The sequence below is a fragment of the Pteropus alecto genome, unplaced genomic scaffold, assembly GCF_000325575.1.
Source record: "Pteropus alecto unplaced genomic scaffold, ASM32557v1 scaffold25, whole genome shotgun sequence".
NCBI lineage: Eukaryota > Metazoa > Chordata > Mammalia > Chiroptera > Pteropodidae > Pteropus > Pteropus alecto.
Genome location: NW_006441955.1, coordinates 8,123,178 through 8,146,965, shown reverse-complemented (window position 1 = coordinate 8,146,965; position 23,788 = coordinate 8,123,178). Strand labels below are relative to the sequence as shown.

Here is a 23,788-nt window from a genome sequence, read left to right as displayed (position 1 = left end):
TGAACTGTATTTTATTGAATAAAGAATTCCCAAATACTAAAAAACCAAGTTTAGATTTAAAAAAAATGGTGAAAACTACTAATTGAAGTTATTATATTAAGTACAGAAACGAATGCCACTATTTTATACCACCTACGTATGTATAAATTAACTTAGCCTAGTAAACTTTTATTTACATTTTTCTTCTAAAGCCTGTACGTATACAAGCACCTATTTTAAATAACAGAATCAATACTTTTCTAAATGTATGTGCTGACAGATACATGTACATATCAGCATATCTAATTTTCTTTCCAAGGAAAAGCCAATTAAATAAACTATATATTCTAAAGAATTATGAACACAAAAGGTGCTTTTTCTGCTAAGTTCATTTCCATAACTAAATCTGGTGCTAATTTACAATTTTACATTTTTATGCACGAAGCCTGGAACACTGAAGAAAGACTGGGAGAAGAAAACAGTACAGGAATGCAAAAAGAATCAGTCTTTTCTTGCAAGAGATCAGTAACAATCACGTAAACAACTACCTCGGCCATCATTTAAATATTACAAGAGTCACAGGTCTCTAAATAGTCGTTCTGGCTTGTGAAGAGAAGGAGGAGGATTCTGGAAAGATGTCAAAAGAATGTGTTTGTAAGCAAATATCTGACGAAATGTTAGGTAAGAACAGCAACAACAACAAAAACCCTCTAAGAAACATGACTTGATAAGTAAAAAGTAGAAAGCAATGAAGTATCTTGACTTGTGTGTGCTACATAAAGGTCATATTCACAGTAGCACCAGCAACCATACTTTCCAAAGTTTCTCACATAACTAGATATTCTTCACAGCAAACCTACTAGTAGCTATTTTTGGATTCGAAAAATCTTAACAAATCTTTTATTCTTTATTTCATCGACCTTATGTAAAATACATAAATCTCACCCTGTTTTTCTATTTGAATTTTATTCAAATACTTTCTGGGCATTTATTATATTCTTAGGCCTTCTAGCACTGCATATACAAAGATCAGGAAGACATTCTCTCTATCCTTATTTAGTTACAATTTAACGAAAAGAAAGACACACTGAGAAATAGCTACATACACTGAGAATGAAAAACTAAAAGCATGAAGTAAATGTGGAAATCACAGAAATGGAAGCAGCTAACATTGCCTAGAGAAATTAGAAGTGATTTCACAAGGAAGGTGATATGTGAGGAGAATTTTAAAGGATGAATGGAAATCTATCAGGTCAAATAGGGCAGCAGAGACAAATGGAATAATATAAACAGAGATATGAAGACATAAAATATATTTGAGGAACAAGGAAAAATTCGGTGCGGCTGAAGAGCTGGTATAAGGGATGTGGTAAATGAGTGCAGGAAATGAGACTTCAGAAGTTAAGTACAGCCTTTCTATCGAGGACCTTGTATGCTTTGCTACCTAAGCTAAAAATCTGGGAAACAATTTGAAATATTTAAAAGATGAGTGACATGATCAGGTTTGTGTAATAAGAAAAGTAAAATTTGTATAAAACATTTAATTGGTGATACTATTACTAATACTAGAATATGTACATAGCAGTAACAAAAAACATATTCACCTTATGTCTTTGATAGTTGCTCGTTTCAGGGGGTCGACCTGCAGCATATGCATCAGGAGAGTGGCAACAGAACGATTCAGATACTCTGGGATATAAAAAACACCCCCTCGGATCTTCTTAAATAATGTAGGTACATGCTCATCATCAAATGGGAGGGTGCCACAAAGAAGAGCATATAAAATAACACCACAGCTCCAGATATCAACTTCAGGACCTGCATACAATCTAAGAAAAAAGATGACAACACAAACCTGAAATGCAAGTGTCACTTTTTCGCATTTACATGACCCCTACTTCTACATATACACAATATGCACTTGGAATATAACACTTTCCAAGGTCTTTAATGAAGTCCATGGCCACACCCCAAGTCTCAGTGGTTATTCCCCATAGAGAATAATTAATCAGTCTAATCAAATACTATTCAAGTTTTCCAAGATAAAATGGTATTTTTGGAGGGCACACACTCATTTAACTGAACTTATTAATTTAAAAATATAAAATTTTTTATGGTTGATTTTTGATAGAAACATCAAAGTAGATGACAATTAACTTGAAGAAAAAAGAATACTATATAGTACATAGGCTAAATCTTCTTACCATAAAACAATCACAAGAAAGAAAATGCACATAATTTCAGCCCTGGCACACCTACTTTAAAGAATATTTGAAACAGTAAAGTGCCTAATTAGTCCTGTGGCAATCTCATTGACAGTATTTATCCTGTATCACATTATCCTGAGTACCTACTACTTTCATTCTAATCACTTGCTAGCTCATGGAACTAAGATTAGCTTTGCTCCAGAAAACCTGTATTTAGAAGGTTATTCTTTTTTCTTTCACCTATCTACAGTATTAAAATTCCCCTGATAGCACATTATCAAACTCAAACCTGAGTCTGAGGTAAAAAAGTAAATCTCCATAATTCCAATTAAAAGAATATATTACATTTAAATAAAAATTGCTGTTCATCATTTACACTGTTGGTTGTATTGTCCAAACTCCTAAATCTGCTCCTACGATAATACCTTTTCTATTTTTTCTCTCACAGAATTCTCTTAATTTTTAAAATCAGACATGGGTCACTGAAGAAGACTGGCATTTATCATTGCAATCTGTATAAACATTCTAAAAATGTATGAATGAATAATCTATGTGAGTAATTACACAATCTCCACTTGTGTAGTTTAATTCTTCAAAACTCATTCTTCAAAAAAGCAAAAAACTTGTGTATTTTATAAAAGAATAGGTAAAATTTTATTAAAGGCTCATGTCTGATATGCAAATAATGACACTAGCTTAAATTCAGTAAATATTTATCTGCACTTCTCTAAAATAAAAATCAAGATTTATTTCAGTCATTTTTTAAGGAACAGCACATTCATAACAAAATCTAAATTAAATGTTTAAAAATTTGTTTACTATAACTATTATCTATTCAACAATGAAAAAATTAAAGGGACAGCTATTTCTACTGTCTTAAAAATCTTTGTCTTCCAAAGAGAATATATTATAATGAAATGTTATCAATGAGAAAAATATTACAAAAAGCTTTCTCTTTACTGATATATAATTACCTGCCTGAGATTACTTCAGGTGCAGCATAATTTGGAGATCCACAACTAGTTCGCAGAAATTCACCATCTGACATCATATTAGATAACCCTGAAAATAAGTGTAAAGTTTACGTGGTGCTAGATATTTTTTAAAATAGATACACAAACAAACAGAGACTCATGGACTGGACAATAGACTAGCGGTTACCAGAAGGTAGTGGGGAATGGAATAGGGGGAGGTAGATGGAGTAAAAAGGGTCAATTATGTAGTGAAAGAAAGAAATCTAACTATGGGCGGTAATCACACAATGATGTGTGTGTGTGTATGCCTTTCTGTTAAATTGTACACCTGAAACAATGGATTTTGTTAACCAATGTCACCATAATAAAAATAAGTAGATTTTTTTTAAAAGTAGATACAAATACATGAGGAGAAATGTCAACTCTTTAATATGCCATAAATCATATTTTTAATTGTTAAAAAAAGCAGTGGAAAGCATCTGTTAGACTAGAAAGAGACCATTTCAGAGAGCTGTTACACTATGACAAAAAAGCTAAAATGCATCACACATGATTGGAATTAAATTCCTCTTCTAAATAAAAATGTTGATTCACTTCACAAATATGAGTTATTCTAAATTATATCAATTTTTTCAAGCATAAACGCATCAAAATATTATTTACCCATTTCTACAGTTGAAAGAATAAAATAGAGACTATTATTTTTTATGCTATTCCAAAGACTTTTTAAAGAATCTCTAAGTAGAAATTAGGCTACAATTGATAAAGGTTATGTTTCAAAAGTTTTTAATTTGGAAAGCTTTAATTCAACACAGAAAAAATAATCGACTGAACCAAAACTCTATTTAACTATAGTACTAAATGAGTTTTGTGATTTAGAGCAGCAGTCCTCAATCTTTTGGCACCAGAGACTGGTGCTCCTATGAGAATCTAATGCCTGATGATACTGAGGTGGAGCTGAGGCGGAGATGCTATCACTGGGGAGAGGCTGCAAAAACAGATGAAGCTTCACTAGCTCGCCTGCTGCTCACCTCCTGCTGTGCAGCCCAGTAGAGGTCCGTGGCCTGGGGGTTGGGGACCCCTGATTTAGAGAAGGAAGAGGAATAAGGAAACTTGTTTCCTGGTTTTAGACCAAAGACAAAGTACTGACAGAAATTTTAAATAAGCAATGCTGAACTCTGGCACCCTCCTCTCTCGCTTTCTATCATCTCTCACTTCCTAATCCTTTTCCCAAACGCCCTACTATGGCACCCTTCTCCAGGTACATTTACTTGAGAAAGTGATCTATAAAATTATATCTTTCCTTTTATCCCTGACAAAAAACTCCTATCAAGTTGTTAGATGTGACTCTGAGATCCACTGACACTGTACCTATCAATTCAGAAGAGCTATAAAGCTCCAAAACTGCATGCGAATTTTCATGTACCTCTGTTTAGGTGCATTCATCAAAGAAAGTGCCCATATTTTCATTAGATTTTCAAAGGAGTTTGTGGTCTCCACATAAAAACAGTTATGTTTCATTTCCTTAGGAAGAAATGCAGATTGAATGGCTTTACCTTGATGTTAGCCCTCTAACTTCCCTAGAAGTATCTACATTATTTTTTTAAAGTGTGTTTAAATAAACAGAACAAGCTAGTGTGGAGACTGTGCAACAAAGCCCTTTTCATGGTACAGGATTTACAATGTTGTAACTGAAAGTTTAGTTTTTAAGGGCTGTTACCGACACACTTTATAAGGCAGTTAGTACGTTTCTGAACAACCTCGGAGTTACATACCAAAATCAGCGATCTTGGCATTCATGTGTGCATCCAACAAGACATTTTCTGGTTTCAAGTCTCGATGTACAACCATATGCCTATGACAGTAATCCACGGCAGACAGGATCTGCTGAAAGAGCCTCCTGGCTTCCATCTCTTCAACCTATCAAGTATAAAAGAAACTGCACTAAGAATATTCGGGACATCTACATAGCAAGAGTTTCAGTTTCATAATCAGCCTAAATATAACCGAATAAGCTAATTAGGATTGTGTTGGAATTCTTAACAAATCAGACAAACCAAAAACTTGCATTAAAGGTTAACACGTCAGTCAACAGGTTTTTTTTGCTACTAGGCAGTAATATTTAATTTTCAATTAATATTACTAAATGTGCCCAAGTTTGGGGGAATCGGCAAGTAAAACAGTCTAAAATAGAACTCATGTGAAAGTGCTAAGAAAGGAAATAACTGCAGCTTCCACATGAAGCTATGGAACATATTTTGCATTTTGAAAAGCATAGCATCATGTTACCAATTAAATGGAACATATTTCTTGAGATCAGTATTTCAAAAGGTGTTCTTTTTAAGAAAGAAAATGTCTAATAATCTATATGTGTAGTTGAGCATTATTACAGAAGCAACCCCAACTTTGAAAATATCTTTGTAGTTTGCTATTTCCCACTACTTCTCTCTTTTTTAGGTTAGGAGTTTATTGTACTAGATATAGTATATTACTCACCCGTCCATGTTTACAGATGTAGTCAAATAATTCACCACCAGACACATATTCCATTACCATAAAAAAATCTGTTGGAGTGCTGATCACCTGGTATCTTTTTTGTAAATATAAAAAAAGTAAATAAAAATATATTACTTTAACCAAAATCCATCTCATATATCTATTCGTGCTACAATTTTATATTTCAGTGTCTTATATTATTTTAAGGTGGCAACAAATTATGTAATTTATCAAAATAATCAGAGAACCATAAACATGGAGCTTTACAAAATTAAACTACTTTCTAAGGCTTATGGATTTCCTTCCAAATTCTCCCTGCCATGTTTACAAAATCTTTGAAATCCTTCATTCTTCAAAAACCAAGTAAAGCATTAATTTTTCCATTTAAACAAAAATTTATTTCAGTCTGTAGAGATGAGGTATCATATATTTAAACATAAGTAAAAAGTACTCTTGGAAAGGTTAAATGATACCACAAGAATATAATCAACAAAATCCAGAAGTGGACAAATGATCCTTCTTCAACAAATAAGCTTCAAGAAAAAAAGAAAAAGGGGAACCTATAAATTAAGAGTAACTCAAGAGTCATATTACCAATTATACTGTACAGACTTATTTTGATTCTGATTCAAACAAACAACTTTAAAAAATCTTTTATGAAACAAGAAAGTTTGAATACTAATTGGACAGTTAATATTAATTTTTTAGGTGTTATACAGAACTATGCTTAAGTTATTAAAATTTTCTAAAAAGTATCCCAGAGTAGACTGAAGAGTTTACAGATTAAAAACAGAATATTTGGGATTTGCTTCAAAATAATTTAGGGTGGGAAAAGTAGGAGGAAGCAGATAAAGCAATACACTGACAATTGTTGAAGCTGAATGACAGATACATGAGGCTTCATTACTTTACTTTGTATACATTAAAAAATTTACTTTGTATACATTAAAAAATTTCCATAATAAAAATTAACTAGATGTATGTGTAAATTTATTATTTGTTTGTTTCTAGCTGAGCACATTAAAAAATAACAAAGAACCTTAGCTCTATTTGACAAAATAAAATTTTTTCCTAAAAAACTACAACTTACCCCCATACATACAATTTTACCAAAGTGAAAACTTTAAAACAAAAATATAACAATGTTTTAATTGAAGGTTGCCCTTAATACCTATATAAATGAATAACTATTCTACTTTTTCAAATAGGTTTGTTTATAAAGGATTATCTATAATCTGGTTGATCATGAGCAACCTCTAATTTACACTGAGTTACTACTTAGGGCCACTAAGTATAGCTGTGTAGTTTTTGCATGGCTTAAAGGTACCCAGTGGAAGGCCCAGATGCCACCCTTTAAGCAGTATACCTTAACACAGGATGTGCTAGAAGCAGGGGAACCTTTTGGTATTCAGTCCACCCAGACGGGGCACCTTTTATTAATCTGCACAAAGTAAAGTGTGTGCTAGATGGTGATTCTGGTTACTATCCCCTATTAAAAGTGAGGGGGAAATGGCCAGGAAGTTGGTGAGATAACTACACACTATAAATTTTAAGAGGATACATCATGTATAAACACTTGAAAAAAGTAAAACATTAAAGTTATAGTACTAAAAATGATTACAGATTTTCAGAACAAATACTTCTAGTACCAATCTTTAGTCTTTGGGGTGAAAAATGACAGGGAATCCCACTTTATATAAAATAAACTAGTATAATTGAGGAATAAGGTTGAGAGTACCTCAAATGAGCTGTGGAAAGGGAATTTTACTTAGAGCGCTAAAAGAAATGGGTCTATAAAAACCATCCTAACAGGCACTAAACTCTAATTGAATAAAATGAATAGGGTAGAGCAGGAGCACTTACTATGTCACCTCATTGTAGGCTAATCTGATTTATTAACAGAATTCTCAACCACTTGTCTGCTCTATACATCTTTAGGGCCTAAGAGAAAAGAAGGGATGAAATTCTAATATATTTAGCTGCTGATTTCTCCAAGTATATCACAGGTCTTAAATAGATATTGTTGAATTGAACTATTTCATGAAACCTCAAATTCTACAGCAGCCACTGTCCACATCAAAGGCCAATCTAGAGCAATGAAAACCACAGCTAATATTACTGAGCACTTACTGTGTGTCAGACACCAAGCTATTAAATGGTCACACTTGATATTTGAGTACCCACTTCTATTGCATTTGGTAAGATCAATAGCTCCTCCCTGTGCTTGTGGAACCTATCCAGGAAGAAACTGAACAAGTATTCTTTTCAAAACACAAATCTGTTCTTCAGGAGATTCCTAATTAGAAATCTCCTAGGAGTTTTCTATTGCTCCTAGGTCCTGTATTAATAAAGCCCCTGACTATCTCTATAGTTTTGTGTCACCTTTGATTCCTACCACTACAGTACACTATTTCTTTTATTCATTAGTCATGCTGCATTTCCTCCTGCTGCAACTCCTTTATATAAGTTATTTCTGCTAAACTGTATATTATACCATGACCTGTATGCCACCCTTTAACTTGTTACTAGTCACCTTTTAGATCTCAGCTTAAAGGTCACTCCCTAAATCCAGATCGAGTCCTTTTTGCTCTCACAGAAGCATTGCCCTTCACTTCAGAGCATGTATCTCAGTTTATAATTATACGTTACAATGATTAATGAGTATGCACCTAGAGAAGTATGTATAACAAAGTAGGTATTTAAATAAATATGTAAAATAGCACCTTTAAATAATGTGAGCAGCTTAGAGTCAAAACCAGAATAATCTGAGACTGAAAAATTATAGCAAAATTACAACAAAACCTTAAGAAATAAAATTTTAATTAACCAGAATGAGGTGGAGATAAAGGGAAACATAATTTTTAGAAGAAAAAAGTCTTAAGAAAAAGGTGAAGTTAGTGAAAAAGGTAAATTTCAGGACATGTTAAGCCTGGCCAGAGTAAGCCAAATCTTTTGTGCCCTCTAAAATAATTACACTGAAGTGTTACAAGAAATTCAGTCATGAATCATTCACACATTTCATCATTATTTTCTTAATATTACAGAAAAGTAAACTAATGTGCTTTTGAAAACTTTTCAAAAACAGTATTTCTAATTAAGCAAAAAAAAAAAAACCCTAAGCATTCCCCAGTTTGGGCAAATTATGTGCATTTTTGGGCAATATCTATTTAGACAGCATATAACACTCATGGAAAAAGAAATCTTTCTAAAGCTAGACAAAAAATCAACATTCATGAGTATTCCTTTTTGATGGTTATGTCTATAGAGATTTTAAAATATTATTTATATAGCTATATATACAGAATATTTTTCTTTAATTAGAACTCAGTTATAAAGAAAAAATCAATATCCTTGGTTCACAGTACTTATCTTTATTGGTCCATCAATAGTCTTCTATTATTATTTTTAATAATGTAAGTACTTATAAACCCATACCCAAACAAAAAGCCAAGACTTTGACAATACCTTCCATCTAACCGTACAGTAGTCGCCCTTCCCAGCCTATTGCTTCTCCTCACGCAAGGTAGCCATCATCTTGAATCCCCTGTTCATCCTTCCTTGTTTTCTCTTTTATACAGTTTGATTTATGTATGTACATATTTGTGTTTATGTCTATCCTCCGTATTTATGTAAAGTATATATTCATATGTATATTTTTATTTTAATTGTTCTTAGCTTTTAAAAAGTGTATCATTCCATATGTAACATTTGGAGACTTGTATTATTGAGATTCATCCACATAGTTGTGTTTTCCTATAGTTATTCAATTTGACCATTGTATAATACTCTATCGTATTTATTCTTCTACTCTCCTGTTAATGGAGAAGCTATTTATTCATCCAATCTACCACTAAAAGATATTTAGATTGTTTCTACAATTTTGTTATTATAAATTGTGCTGCTGTGAACATTCCTGTATATGGCAAGATTTTCTTTCTGATATATACTTGCGAGTGGAGTTGCTGAGTCACAGTTAAATAACTCAGAGTAAAAGCAAAAATCCTTACATTGGCCTATAATAGCTTACACAATCTGGCTCCCTTCTATGTCTCTGAAATCATCTCTTACTCTAATTCCCCCTAGATCACTCTGTTCCCTTGAGCTCTGGCCTATGGGAATTTCCACCTCAGAGCCTTTATATTTGCTGTTCCCTCTACTTCTAATTTTCCTCCTCCGGATATCTGCATGGCATATTCCCTCATCTCTACACTGTCTAATATACAATATAATTTACTAATAGAGGTTTATTATCTATCTCCTCACTGCCCCCCCCCAAAAAAACACACAAATATAAGTTCCATAATAGCAGAGATTTTGTTGACCTTTTTTTGTTTGCTGATATATCCCCAATGCCTAAATGGTGCCATTGGTTGAATGTATGGATCAACAAGCTAACTTTCTAGCTTTATTTTCCTCCATTTCTTTACACATACTCTGTGCATCAGACAAACCAGACTGTGTGTGTTCCCAATACACCATAATCTTTACACTTTCATTTTTCTGCTCTTGCTTATCAAGGACCTTGTTTAAATGTTACCTCTTTATACATGCTACAACTAATTATCTAACACCTACTATGGTGCTAGGTGCTAGGGAGATAAAGATGTTATTTGACATCTCCATTTGGATGTCTAAAGGGATTCTTAACATAGCTGAAACAGTACCCTTAATGTTCATAACCCAATGTGATTCTCCTCCACTCTTCCTATCTCAGGAAATGGTATTATTAACACCACTTAGTCACCCAGGCCAAAACCCAAAATCCTAGTTGCTCAGAGAAAAGTTTTTAGAAAGGATTCCTTACTCTTTTTTCTCAGTAATTCTTTAGTTCTACTTCCAAAATACATATATTGAATCCATCAATTTTTCTCCATCTAGACCGGTGCTGTTGAATAAAACTTTCTGCAATGACAGAAATGTTTTACATTTCCTCTGTCCCATACAATAGCCATTAGCTACATGTGGCTATTAAGTATTTGAAATGTGGCTATTGTGACCAGAGAACTAAATTTTTAATTTTAATTAATTTAAATTTATGTCACATGTGGCTAGTGACTACCGTATTGGATAGCACAAATCTAGACTATTACTTTAGTTAAAGCCTCCATAATCTCTCAGCTGGCCTATAATGATAGGTCTTTCTGGTCTTTCTGATTCTACTTCTGTCTCCATACTCATTCTACACCATGTCATTCCTCTAACTCTCCGAAAGATTCTCATTTAGAACAAAATCCAAACCTCCTAGCAGGGCCTTCAAGACTACGGTAACTGGTCCGTTTCTCCTCTACCATCTCATAAACCACCTCTCTTCCCCTCACTCCACTCCCGACATTACAAAAATCTTTTTCCTACAACACCTGAAATTTGTTTCACCCCTTTGGGGTTGCTGTTCTCCTTGCTTTGAGAACACTATACCCAGATCTTCAAATAGCTGGATCTTTATCATCCTTTAGGTCTCAGCTCAAACTTTACCTCCTCAGTGAGGCCTTCCCCAGAATCTAATCTAAATTAGCACTTCCTCTCTTCCTAGTCACAGAGTCTTTGATACCACCATGTTTCATTCTCCTCTTAGCACTTATCACAGCCTAAAATCATCTTATTCATTTGTTTACTTACTATCTAGATCTGCTAGATACTGCTAACACATAAACTCCAGAAGAGCAGAGACTTTGTCTATCTTTCACCATTGTATCCCCAATACCTAGAACAGTACCCATCAGAGTGTAGCTACTCAATAAAAATTCATTAACTAAAAGAAAATAGTTCCTGATCTTAAAGAATCCAGTCTTATGGAAAATAGTAATAAGAAAATGAACAGCTATGACATAATGTCAATGCCTTTGGAAAAGCTGAATGGTGGGTGCTATGGAAGCAGAGAGGATGAAACCCTAACCCAGTTTTAAGGAATAAAGTAGGTTTTCTAAAGATTATTGTTTTTAAAAGCTGAGACCTAAATGACAAGTTAGAATTGGAAGCCTAGGGAAAGGGAGATGTGGGTAAAGTTTTCCAAGCACGGTTAACAGTTGAAGTACAATAAGCAAGAGAATATGGTAAGCAGAGAGAAATGGATGGATCCATGGGACACACTTAGGAAAAAGAGTTACAAACCTTAATGATTAATTATATCTAAGGGGTGACAAAAAAGCTATTAAGGATGATGCCCAAGTTTTAGGCTTAGAAAATTACAGAAATGTTATTTTATGCTACCTTAATGATTAATTATATCTAAGGGGTGACAAAAAAGCTATTAAGGATGATGCCCAAGTTTTAGGCTTAGAAAATTACATGAATGCTACTTTCATTTAAAAAAAAAAAAAAGAGGGTAATAAAGGAGTAAGTTTGGGAGAGAAAGACAAGTTCGACTTAGTTTCAGATGGCTGTAACTTCAGAATAGAATCATCCAATAAACCAACTGATAAATGTGTTTAGAATTCAGGAAAAATAATGGCCCAGAAACATAGATTTGGAACTCTTTAGCACACAAGTGACATATAACACCAAAAAGGGTTTACTAAGAAGATTACAATAGATGAGAATACTAAAATACATCAGTATTTAATGGCCAGGCAAATAGAGAGGCCCATGAAAGAAAATCTTAAGAAGAGGCAAGAACTAAAAAAAAAAACAAGACTGTAATGTCATAGAAACCTAAAGACTACAACAGTTCGAGGTGGTGGTGGTGAACAATGTCCCCGGATGAATAAGATAAAAACTAAAAAAAAAGCATACAGGCAAAAAGCATCTCTGCCAAATTAGGTGTTGATCTTTGGACCAATTAAAAGAGAGTTTCCCTAAGAACTAGGGGGAAAGAAATACAAGGACAAAGATTAATTGAACAAATTCTCGTTCATGGGAAAGTTTGGAGTTTCCTTTCAATCTTGCTTACTATTCATAATTTTCTCCCAGTGGGTTTTTTTTTTGTTGTTTTTTTTCCCAATTTGAGTTAATAGAGAATTGTGCAATAAACAGCCTTCTTTCTTGGTATTTAGTTTTTAAACTTTCTTGCTAATTCTAGAGGCCCATTCTGTAACAAGGAAACTATTCTTGGCAGCTAGTCCAAGACTGTACAAAACAAACAAAACCACTGAAAGGATCAGGTCTCTCTCCCTGTTTAAATCACTAACACTAACAGGAGTTGTATCAATAAGCTTGTTCTTAAGAATACATGAGTGCTTTTTTTTTTTTAATTTATTTTGATCAACAATTTAAGAGGCAATGTAGCTGAATGGATTAAATAAGTTCCAGGCTGGAAGCCAGAAGCTTTGAAGATCAAATTTCCCTCTGCCAATTACTTTCTGACTAACCCTGCTAACATTCTATAACTCCTTCAACCAACAAAATAGCAAATAATTAAATAATTCTAAACCCGAATGAGATAGTCAAACCAAAATTAAACAATTATAAATAATTGTAGAAATTGAGAAAAGAAAACACTGGTAGACATGACATCAAAAATAAATCCTCATGACAACTGCAACTTCTGACAAAATCTGATTTCTGTTTGTAAGAACAGCACAGGAGCTAGGACCCATACCCTAAATGTGCAAAATTCCCTTGGAGTCTTTCAGGGTTGGTATTCTAAGTGATGAAGCCAAAGAATAAGGTAAATATATAGAGATCGCTCTCTTCCCCACTCTCACTTTGGCATGTTATACTTTTAGTCTGGCTTCCCAGCTTTCTCTTCTTATAGGAAGTCACCACTCAGTAAGAAAGAGCAAAGATACTTAGCTTAGAAGTCACTCAATAACTAGAATAGTCATTACTAACATGGAGTCACAGTCAGATATGAACTATTTCAGATAACTGAAAACTATTCAAAATCATGAAAAAGGACTGCAGTCAGCTTGTAGGTTGCCAACTCCTGCTTTGGGTCAATAATGCACATCAAACACTAGGCATTACACCAGTGCAAACACATTTAATCCTCAAATAACACCATGAGGTATCCCCATTTTAAAGTTAAGGAAACAAATAATAGGAGAAGTGAGTCTCTAAGCTCACAGGTGTATTTTGATATTTATGATAACCTTAAAAATCCTGTATATTCATATTCTGGATCATCTAGAATATAGGTCCTAGATGATAATCTTATAATCAAGGACTACCATGCAATTTCAGGGGCTTCATTTCTTGTTTATGTTTATGATCAAGTGAACTTCAAGTGAAGATCAAATGACACTAAAGCTTACTGTTAGAATGAAGCTTTCACACTAATGATTGAGAATTGAGTCATCACAGGTTACCCAATAGCCTGCCAAACCCAAAAAAGCCTTCTCTGAACAGTCAGTGACACATTCAGGCTGTTAGTGAGATGCACTGAATGGGTACCATCAATGAACACATCAATTTGCAATAGTTCACTAGCAATAAATATAGCAAGTGATAGTAAAGACTGCATGCATGTTCCAAATTCCAGCAATAACTGGATCAGCCACTCATTTAAGGGTTTCAAGAATGCTATTGCACTAGTTTCTTATTGCTGCCATATTTCAAACCTAGTTGCTTAAAACAACAAAAATGTATTTTCTTATAGTTTTATAGGCTATAGTTTTATAGTGTGGCACATGTCTCACTGGGCTAAAATGAAGGTGTCAGCAGGGCTGCACTGCATTCTGGAGGTTCAAGGGGGGAATCCATTTCTTTGTATTTTCCAACTTTTAGAGACCACCTACATTCCTTGGTTCACATCGCCCTTCCTTCATCTTCAAAGCCAGCAAAAGTCAGGTGAGTCCTTCTCACATCTTATCACTCTGACCTTGCTTCTACCCTGAAATCTCTTTCACTGACTTTTTGACTCCCTCTTCCATGGTTAAGGACCATGGTGATTACACTGGGCAAACCTAAAAAACTGAGGAAAATCTATTTTTAAGATCAGCTAACTAGCAACCATAAATCCATCTATAACCTTAATTCTCCCTTGCCAGGTAATGTAACATATTCACAGGGTCTGAGGACTAGGACATCTTGGGGAAGGGGGCATTATTCACCCACCGCAGCTATTATGCTAGCCTTGTCATGAGGTATAAACAGGGTTATCTGTTTGTCTTCGTTAACAACAACATCCAAAGGCTGCTTACTTACAAGGTTCGGGCTAAATATAATTTCTGATTATAATGAACTAGCAAAGACTCAAAGATATTAACCCTGGTTTTTTTAGAGTATAATTATATACTTTTTAGAGTATACTTACAGGCTTTCTCTGCAACAATATTATTTGAATCAAAATATATAATATTGGGCCTCCTTCTACTAGTTCTACTATTAAACTAACAGTGATTTGGTTTTTGCAAAACACCATTATTTGTTACGTTACACTACAGATACTACTTTGAATTTCATTGACTTGTCTTATTTGTATCTAAATTGTCAACTTATTTTGGTTTCATAACTGTGCCCAAGCTATATGCATACAGAGTTTATATTTAGTCCTTTGTTTCTGTATACTTAAGTAACAGCACAGTCACGTGCTGTTTAACACAAGGATACATTCTGAGAATGTCATTAGGCAATTTCGTCATTATGTGAACATCAGAGAGTAAACTTAAAGCAAACCTAGATGGCATAGCCTACAACACACCTAGGCTATATGGTATAGCCTATTGCTCCTAGGCTACAAACCTATAATAGCATGTTCCTGCATTGAATATTGTAGGCAAGCAATTATAACACAGTGATAACTAGTTGTGTATCTAAACGCAGAAAAGGTACAGTAAAAATATGATATAAAAGGTTTTTTTCAAATGGTACACCTATATAGGGTGCTTAACATGAATGGAGCCTGCAGGACTGGAAGATGCCCTGGGTGTATCAGTAAATGAGTGGTGAGTGAAAATGAAGCCTTGTACATTACAGTTACTACTAAAGACTTTATAAACACTGTCCAGCAGGCTCTGCCCTTGCTCCCTTCCAACAGGGTCAGAAATAGAACATCGAAGCTGTCAATGCTGATCCAATGAACAGAAATGTGGGACACACTGACCGGAAATATCGAGGGAAAAACTTGGTGGGGTAAAGCATAGGTCACCATAATAACGACTGTTAAAAGGGAGTAAAAGGTGGCCTGGGTATCAGTAGGAATAAGAAACCAAGATCAAGAGAGAAAAGAGCATAGGGGATTGTCATGGCAATATGGTTTTGGCTATTGCATGATGGAACAATGGTCAAATTAAGAAACTTTATGGTATTCATAAAAATTTTAAAAAAGTAAAGAAAGAGAGAGTTTAACATGGAGAGGGTATAGAACTGAGAATTTAATATTTTGACTTTGGAAATTTGTTTTTGGTTCCACTGACCCTATCTAGCACAAAGGGCTCTCTTTGGCACTGGATTGATGGAATAAAACTTATCTTTTACATCGTTACAACCTGAACGTATTTCCAAAGTACAGGAACAGGCTGGTTCCACACTACCACTGAAAGCTTTTACTGAAGTGGCAGGGGCACTTAATACTTGTTAAGGCAGCTCCGGTGGATGTGTCCTTGCACAGCAGGGGTACCCAGTCCCAGGCAGTGGACCAGTACCAGTCCTGGCCTGTTAGAAACTGGGCTGCACAGCAGGAGATGAGTGGTGGGCAAGCAAGTGAAGATTCATCTGTTTTTGCAGCTGCTCCCCAGCACCAGCATCACTGCCTCAGCTCCACCGCAGATTATCAGGCATTAAATTCTCATAGGAACACCTGGTGCCAAAAAGGCTAGGGATCTTGGGTCCTCGACAAAATAATTTACAGCAAAATACTCTGAAGGCCATCAAGCTATATCTGGGAAGGATGTAGCACCCTCTGAATATGTGTCACTGGGAGACAGGTCTGTGGCTGACTGATTTGGGTATAATCGGTACACTCAAAATTGAGGTGCTGTGACTTAGAGGGAATTTATTGCCAAGCCCACAAAACTGCTCCTATCAGAAAAAATATATATTCCTCCCGAACCACATATCTTTCCATTTCTTATAAGAAATTCAGCTCCATTATAATCTCATGAAACCTATGTTGTATATGCGATCCATCATTGACCAAAACGTTGTCATGCAGTGCATAACTATACATTAAGTCAAACCAAGTATCCACAAATTAATTTTTCCTTTAAAATGAATTTATGTAACTCCCAGTTTTGAAAAAGACTAGAGGACTACAGTAGATATTAACAGCATATAGTTTGTAATGAGATATGAACTCAACTACCAGCTCTGCAACTTACTGGCTATTTGAACTTGGACAAGCTGCTGATATTCTTTAGATATGCAATTTCCTTATCTATAAAATGAGGATAATAATACCTACCTTATAGGCTTATCATGAGGATGAAGTGAAATTGTATATGCAAAATGTTCAATATAGTTTCTAATCATTATCAGGTACTCATTAAGATTAATATTTACTTAATAAAACTCTAACCAAGCTTTAAGATAAAAAAAAAAGACGATTTTCAGTGTTTGGAGTATTACATTTTCTCAATAAAAATTAAACTGCAATGTCAATTGATTTAAAGGAAAACTACTGCATACTTAACCTCTCAATTTTCTATGGGTCTAGCTGATTTTAAATTAACTTCCAATTTTATTAATTAGCTTATTTATTAATCTCTAATATTTACTTATTTTTTTAAGTTTATAATTTGTCTTATCCCTCCCAAAATCCATTTGCCTTCCTAGGAGTTTACTATCAGTAATTAAAGTAACAGTTGCAGTTTTGTAAGGAATTTCATATGGTGGATAATCTTTAACAGTTACTTTCTACCTTTTCCAAAAAGAAAATACCCATATTGGTATGTTAATGAAAACTGAATAGAAAAAATTACAAAATGAATCTAGGAATATCAAAGTCCTAAATGAACTTTAAAATGAATACTAGAAATAAGAGTCACCTTTTAAGGCTGCACTCCTCAATTTCAAAACAATTAACTTTTAATGCTAAACCAAAAGTATGCAAAGAAGGACTGACAGAGGTTAAACAAATTAACACTTGTTGAATATAAATATGAAAAAGAATATTTTTATACAAGGTTAACTAAATATAATTATTTATAAATTCATAAATATTTCAAGACAGTTCTCCTTTGTATTATCAGGTACAAAAATACTTACAGTTTGATAATATGAGGATGACGAAAGAGTTTTAGATTTTGAATTTCCCGTTTTATTTTTCCAACAACATCTAAACTGCGAATCTTCTGTCTATTTAAGATTTTAACTGCCACTTTATGGCCTGTCAACTGATGTTCTCCAACTAAAGAAAAAAGGAAAAAAAACTGCTGTCATAGCAACATAATCATGTATTCATGCTTCTTTACACTGTAACTCCCACTTTTTTTTACTTACATATACCACTTTTATATCATTTATTGTATAATAACTTGTTTTATCTCTGATAACTGAAGTTATCTCTTTTCACATCTGTCTCTTTTACTAGAGTATGCACTTCTTGAGGACAGAAACTGTATCTTAGTTTCCTCTGTATCCTCAGCTCCTAGCACAGAAATGTTCATTAAATATCTGTGGAAAGGATTAGTGAATTCATATTCCTACATAAAAATATAATCAAATTTGGAACATCTTTTGGACAGAACAGAATTTGCTTTGTTTTATTTCTGGTTAATGCCAGTCATTATATTAGAGAAGAATATATGATTGCTATAATAAATTAAAAACTCATAACTAGTTTCATTACTATTACAATATAAAATTCACATGTAGCCCTTTTTTAGGCCTTTTCCATAAAGCCTCCCCCATCAGAAGAAATCCAATGTATGTTGTTTCTTCCCCTATTTAATGGATTCTCTACTCTTTTCAACCCTCACAGTATGTTTATAAAGCTCATGTGTCATTTATCATTTTTAAGCTATTATAAATACTTGTGGTTTTAATAAGTCATATAACATAAGTTATTAGTCCATACCGTTCTTGAATGAAACAGTAAGTATTCATCTGAACCTCCCAAAAAGTACATAGCACAGTGATCTGTATATACTAGACGCTAAATATACGTGTTAAATGAAACAATAGTCTTTCCCCTTTCATATGACACATTAATAGTACCCACACTACTAGTGATATACTTAAGTACTGTTCAGATAAAAAACCCTCAATTGCGAAACAAAAGTTTTAGCCCCCATCTCCTATTTCCCTCGATTGCTATTCTAAGCTTTCGCCAATCTCCTCACAACACCTATTCAACCCTTAACCCTTTTGGCAGACAAATTCCCCTTCCATTTCTTTGGTAAAAAATGCAGTCATTAGGAATGATTTCCTATGTCTTCAAGGCTTAGGTATATCCACACCCTGCTTTTTCTCCAGTCTTAGAGATGTTTTGGCCCTCCTCCCATTCAAAGCCAGTCTTATCAACTTGTGCCCTGGAACCCACCTTTTCTACACTCTTATAGTTGACCTTTTTATTTTCTAACAGTTGCTTCTGCTCAGCCTATCAACACTCCATCCTTCCCCCAATTTACCCTATATTTTCCTCTAGTTTCCAACATCTAGCTCATCAAAATTTCTCAAAACAGTAGTCTATATTAGTCTTCTCTTTCTCCTTTATCACTATCCCTAAATTCACTGCCATCTGGCTTCTGCCTCCACTCCTCCACTAAAACCAAAGGATCACAAAAGACTCATTATCAAGCCATGTATACTTTTCTGTTCTCAGATTACTGTACACCTGACCCTTGAACAACATGGGTTTGAACTGCGTAAGTCCACTTATATGTGGGTTTTTTTTTCAATAAATACTTCCTTATGATTTTAAGGACATTTTCTTTTCTCTGGCTACTTTATTGTAAGAATACAGTATATAATACATATAACATACAGAATATGTTAAATGACTATGTTATTGGTAAGGCTTCATCAGTAGGCTATTGGTAGTTAAGTTTTGGGGGAGTCAAAAGTTATATGTGGATTTTCAACTTTGCAGGAGATCAGTACCCCTAACCCCCATGTTATCCAAGGGCCAACTATAACCTCTGTTGCACTGGACACACTGACCACTCTCACATTTTGGTGGCACTGCTCACTCCTAGTTCTCCTACTAACACTCAGATGGTCTCCTCTATGGCCTCCACCTGTCTGTAAAGGTTAGTGTCCCAAGGTTTCTTACCTAGGCCCGAAGTTATCTCATTATCTTTCATAGTCTTAATTACCACCTATATGCCAATGATTCTGCCTACTTCTTCAAATTCATATATTTCAAGATGAGCATCCCACAACCACTTCAAATTCAGTATGTTCAAAACTAAACTCAGCATTCTCCTCCTCTTCCCCCGCCAAACCTGTGTCCTTTATTTCACTTGGTGGCACACTCCCTATATGCTAGAAACCAAGGAGTCAAATGACATTTTCTCCTAAGTATTTCTTGGAGTCAAATTATTTTGACAAATATGTTAATAACAATGAGTGGTGACAATGACCTTTATTGTTTATTATGTACTAAGCATTATTCTAAGTGTTAAATGTCCTGCTCACTCAACCCCACAACTCTTATAAAGTATTATTATCCTCCACTCTACAGATGAGAAACTTGAGGCACAGAGAAGTTAAACTACCCATCCAAGGTGCCACAGTCAGTAAGTAAGTAGCATAACATGTGATCTCAAACTGTCGGACTCCAGTTCAGAAGCAGAGGATGTAGAGAAAAGGGAACCCTCATACACTGTGAGAAAGTAAATTGGTACAGCCACTATGGAAAACAGTATGGCGGTTCCTCAAAAAATTAAAAATAGATCTAACATATGATCCGGCAATTCCACTCTGGAATCTATTGAAAGAAAATAAAAATAAGATATCAAAGAAATATCTGTACTCCCATATTTATTGCAGCATTATTCACAACAGCCAAGATATGAAAACTACCTAAAGGTCCATCAATGAATAAATAAAGATGTGGTATATACATATACAATGGACTATTATTCAGTCTTGAGAAAGCAAACCCTATTTGCGACAATATGGATGAACCTTGAGGGCATTCTACTAAGTAAAATAAGCCAGAGAAAGACAAGTATACATGTTATCACTTACATGTGGAATCTTAAGGAAAAAGAAAAGTCAAACTCATAGAAACAGAGAGTAGAAAAGTGGTTACTAGGGGCTATGGGGTGGGGAAAATAAAGAGAGGTTTGTAAAAGGGCATAAACTTTCAGCTATAAGATAAATAAGATCTAAGGATCTAATGTATACCATGGTGACTATAGTTGATAACACTGTATTATATAACTGAAATTTGCTAAGAGATTAGAACTAAAATATTCTCACCAAAAAAAAGAAAGTGTGTGTGTGTGTGTGTGTGTGTGTGTGTGTGTGTGTTACGATGGAAGTGTTAATTACTTAGATGGGAGGAATTCTTTCACAATGTATAAGTATATCAAATCATCATGATATATACTTTAAATATCTTAGAATTTTGTAAATAATACATCATCGAGCTAAAAAATTTATTTAAATTTTTAAATGGTATTACTTTATCTATATCTGAGGAAATAGTGACTCATTTATCTTTATACCTGAAAGAAAATTTTCCCCATGAAACAATGGAAAAGAAATGGCATTATCCTTTGAAAGTTAAGCACCTGATAAGCTAAATGGATACATAAAGTCAGGAATCAAACGGGCTAAAAATGCTCCCTCATTTCACTGAACTATATTAACCTCTATTCTCTAATAACCTGTTAAGTGAATTAGTACTTAGTTATAATAATACCAAATAGTTGTCTCATAATCACATGCCAGCTGAATGCTGAATGAATATTCCTAAAACTCTTGTAATATAAACAGATTTAAGATCAAGAATTTCTATGTGTATTACAGCCATAAACTTTTTTAGGGAAGTAACTGAAAGAAAAGGCTTGCATTCATCAAACTTTTATTCCTATTTATTTATGTAATCTAAAAACATTTACTGAGTACCTTCAACATGCCTGGACTGTATTGATCAAAGACACATGAAAAGAGAGGTTTAACAGGCCTCTCATTTAGTGTGTTGTCAGGGGGTGGGGGGCAGGGGGGAGGCACCAGCAATAAAGCTACTAAAATAAGTTCTGTATGGTATTAAATCTATCTGAAAACTGTTAAGGACACCTTATCTGTAAAGGGAGAACAATGATGAGAACATTAAAAAACACCAAGGATGGACAAATTTGCCACAATTTATCACATATATATGTATCCAGATCAATACCTATTCTGACAGGAGCAATAAGGGACATTCATCCATGGAACAACTACTTAATGAATGCCTACTATGGTAAGCACTATACTAGGCACTTGGGATGTACCTTTCCCCTTAAGCCTGGAATCCCAAAGCCATCATCCTGTACCTTGAGGACAAGGTTAGGCAGGTGAGAACAACAGGAGAGAGAAGCCCATGCTTCTGACACCAACAGGACTGACAACAGTCTTAAGCAAAATACTACCTTATTTAGGCCACTCTTATTTTGAAGATTTCTACCATTTACAGATAAATGTAACATACTTTTAAGAATTCGCCCACAGTCACTGAGTTATGAAGTGTCAGAGTGAAGATTTAAAAATCCAGCAGTGTGCATTGTTCAATATTCAAAGAGCAGAAACTCAGCCATTTGTCAGGATTACGATAAGATAAATTAATGCATTAACTAACAGGCTGAACTACATTGAGCCTAATTTCCCTTCCAACTCTAAGATTTTTCTAATTATATCCCCAAACATCATTCCACACAGAAGGGTATTTTAAGCCACTCTAGCTTCTTGATGATTTTAGTTGTAGTTTCTGGATACTTTCCAGCTCTGGCACATTCTTCTTCATAAACAAGATGCAGGACTTCACATAGCTATATTATGTGGTTGTAAATACATGATTGTTTTGCTTGAAGATAAAACTATAATTTTTCAAATTTCCAATGGTATTCCCTATGAAATCTAGCATTTTTTACAAGCACAGACCCTATAATCTTATAAAGTATAACTTGAAACACTTATCTTCCTATACATTATTCCTTAATTTACACACAATACTTCCTCATTCAATTTTTATATGATTTAGATTATTATTATAGCTAATAAAACAAAGAAAGGGAACAATTAAAAATATAATGTCTGGCCTGAGCTAAAACAAAACAAAGTTGTCATAATGTCCTGCTGTAAAGTTTACAGACATACTGTATAATAATTTGAACTATGTCAAAAAAGGGAAAGCTTCAGCCCACAAAAAGAATGTTTAATTTCCTATGCTCCACAGGACCAGTAGCTACATGTGGTATTCCTTATGCCTATACAAAGTCCTTGACCTAGGTACAAAATTTGTAAGCTGAAATTGGCAGTTGAAAAGCTGTCTCATTGAAATATGGCATCCATAGTGCTATGCTATCAGGAAATTATTAGCCTATATAAGTGAAATCAGGTCTATCATCTTACTACTGAACATAACTAGAAGTTTCTTAAAAATTTCAGAGTGTACTTGGGATGGTATGACTTAAAATGTAGGTTACAAAAATGTACACTAAATCCCTTAGGAGAGACTGCAAAGAGATGGGCATCATCCTTCAGAGTGGCTATAGGATTTAACTTGTAATCCAGATCTTTCTCAGAAGCATGCACAACTTCAGTAGAAGCTTCAGGTGGTTTGCAGTGGGGGTTATTTAAGGATAGCTAATGATTCTGAGAAGGACACAAAGCTGGGAAGGACAACTAGCAAGTGTATACCTATATGTATTCACGCATGCTAAATATTTTATGTACATTTTCATTTTAACCCTATAACATCCCTGTGAGAAAGTTTTATAGATGAGGAAACTGAGGCTCAGAGAAATTAAAAATGACTAGTAATAGACAAAATCAGTATTTAAATCCAAGTCTGTCTGATTCTAATACCTAGGTTCTTAATGATTACATTATACTGCATCCTCTGGTTACCCAATGAAAGATTTTACACAAAGTCTAAAATAATACTATTAAATTAAAAGTACTATAAAATCTAAATACAATATATAATAATGATTGGGGCTGGGGAGGAATAGGACACAAATTCCAAGTTGAGAAGCTAGGGACATAGCTCTTCCAGCTATGGTGATATTCTTTGTTGCCCCAGTTAAAGGACTTCTGTTGTAGTTCTAACAATCTTAGGGTGAGACCTTAAAATTGGCCCTAGGTTTATGGAGGGGGGAAAAA

General features: G+C 34.3%; 1 protein-coding gene across 1 annotated transcript in view; it reads right to left on the bottom strand.

Annotated features, from left to right (window-relative positions):
• Positions 1 to 23,788, bottom strand: part of PRKAA2 (protein kinase AMP-activated catalytic subunit alpha 2) — a 56,405-nt gene that overhangs the window by 16,127 nt on the left and 16,490 nt on the right. The window contains exons 2-6 of the mRNA XM_025052070.1: positions 17,738 to 17,879; positions 5,657 to 5,750; positions 4,936 to 5,080; positions 3,161 to 3,248; positions 1,584 to 1,808 (exon numbers count right to left, since the gene is read on the bottom strand). Of these exons, the coding sequence (XP_024907838.1) occupies positions 1,584 to 1,808; positions 3,161 to 3,248; positions 4,936 to 5,080; positions 5,657 to 5,716 (518 nt within the window). The 5' untranslated portion in view covers positions 5,717 to 5,750; positions 17,738 to 17,879. The remainder of the gene's footprint in view (positions 1 to 1,583; positions 1,809 to 3,160; positions 3,249 to 4,935; positions 5,081 to 5,656; positions 5,751 to 17,737; positions 17,880 to 23,788) is intronic.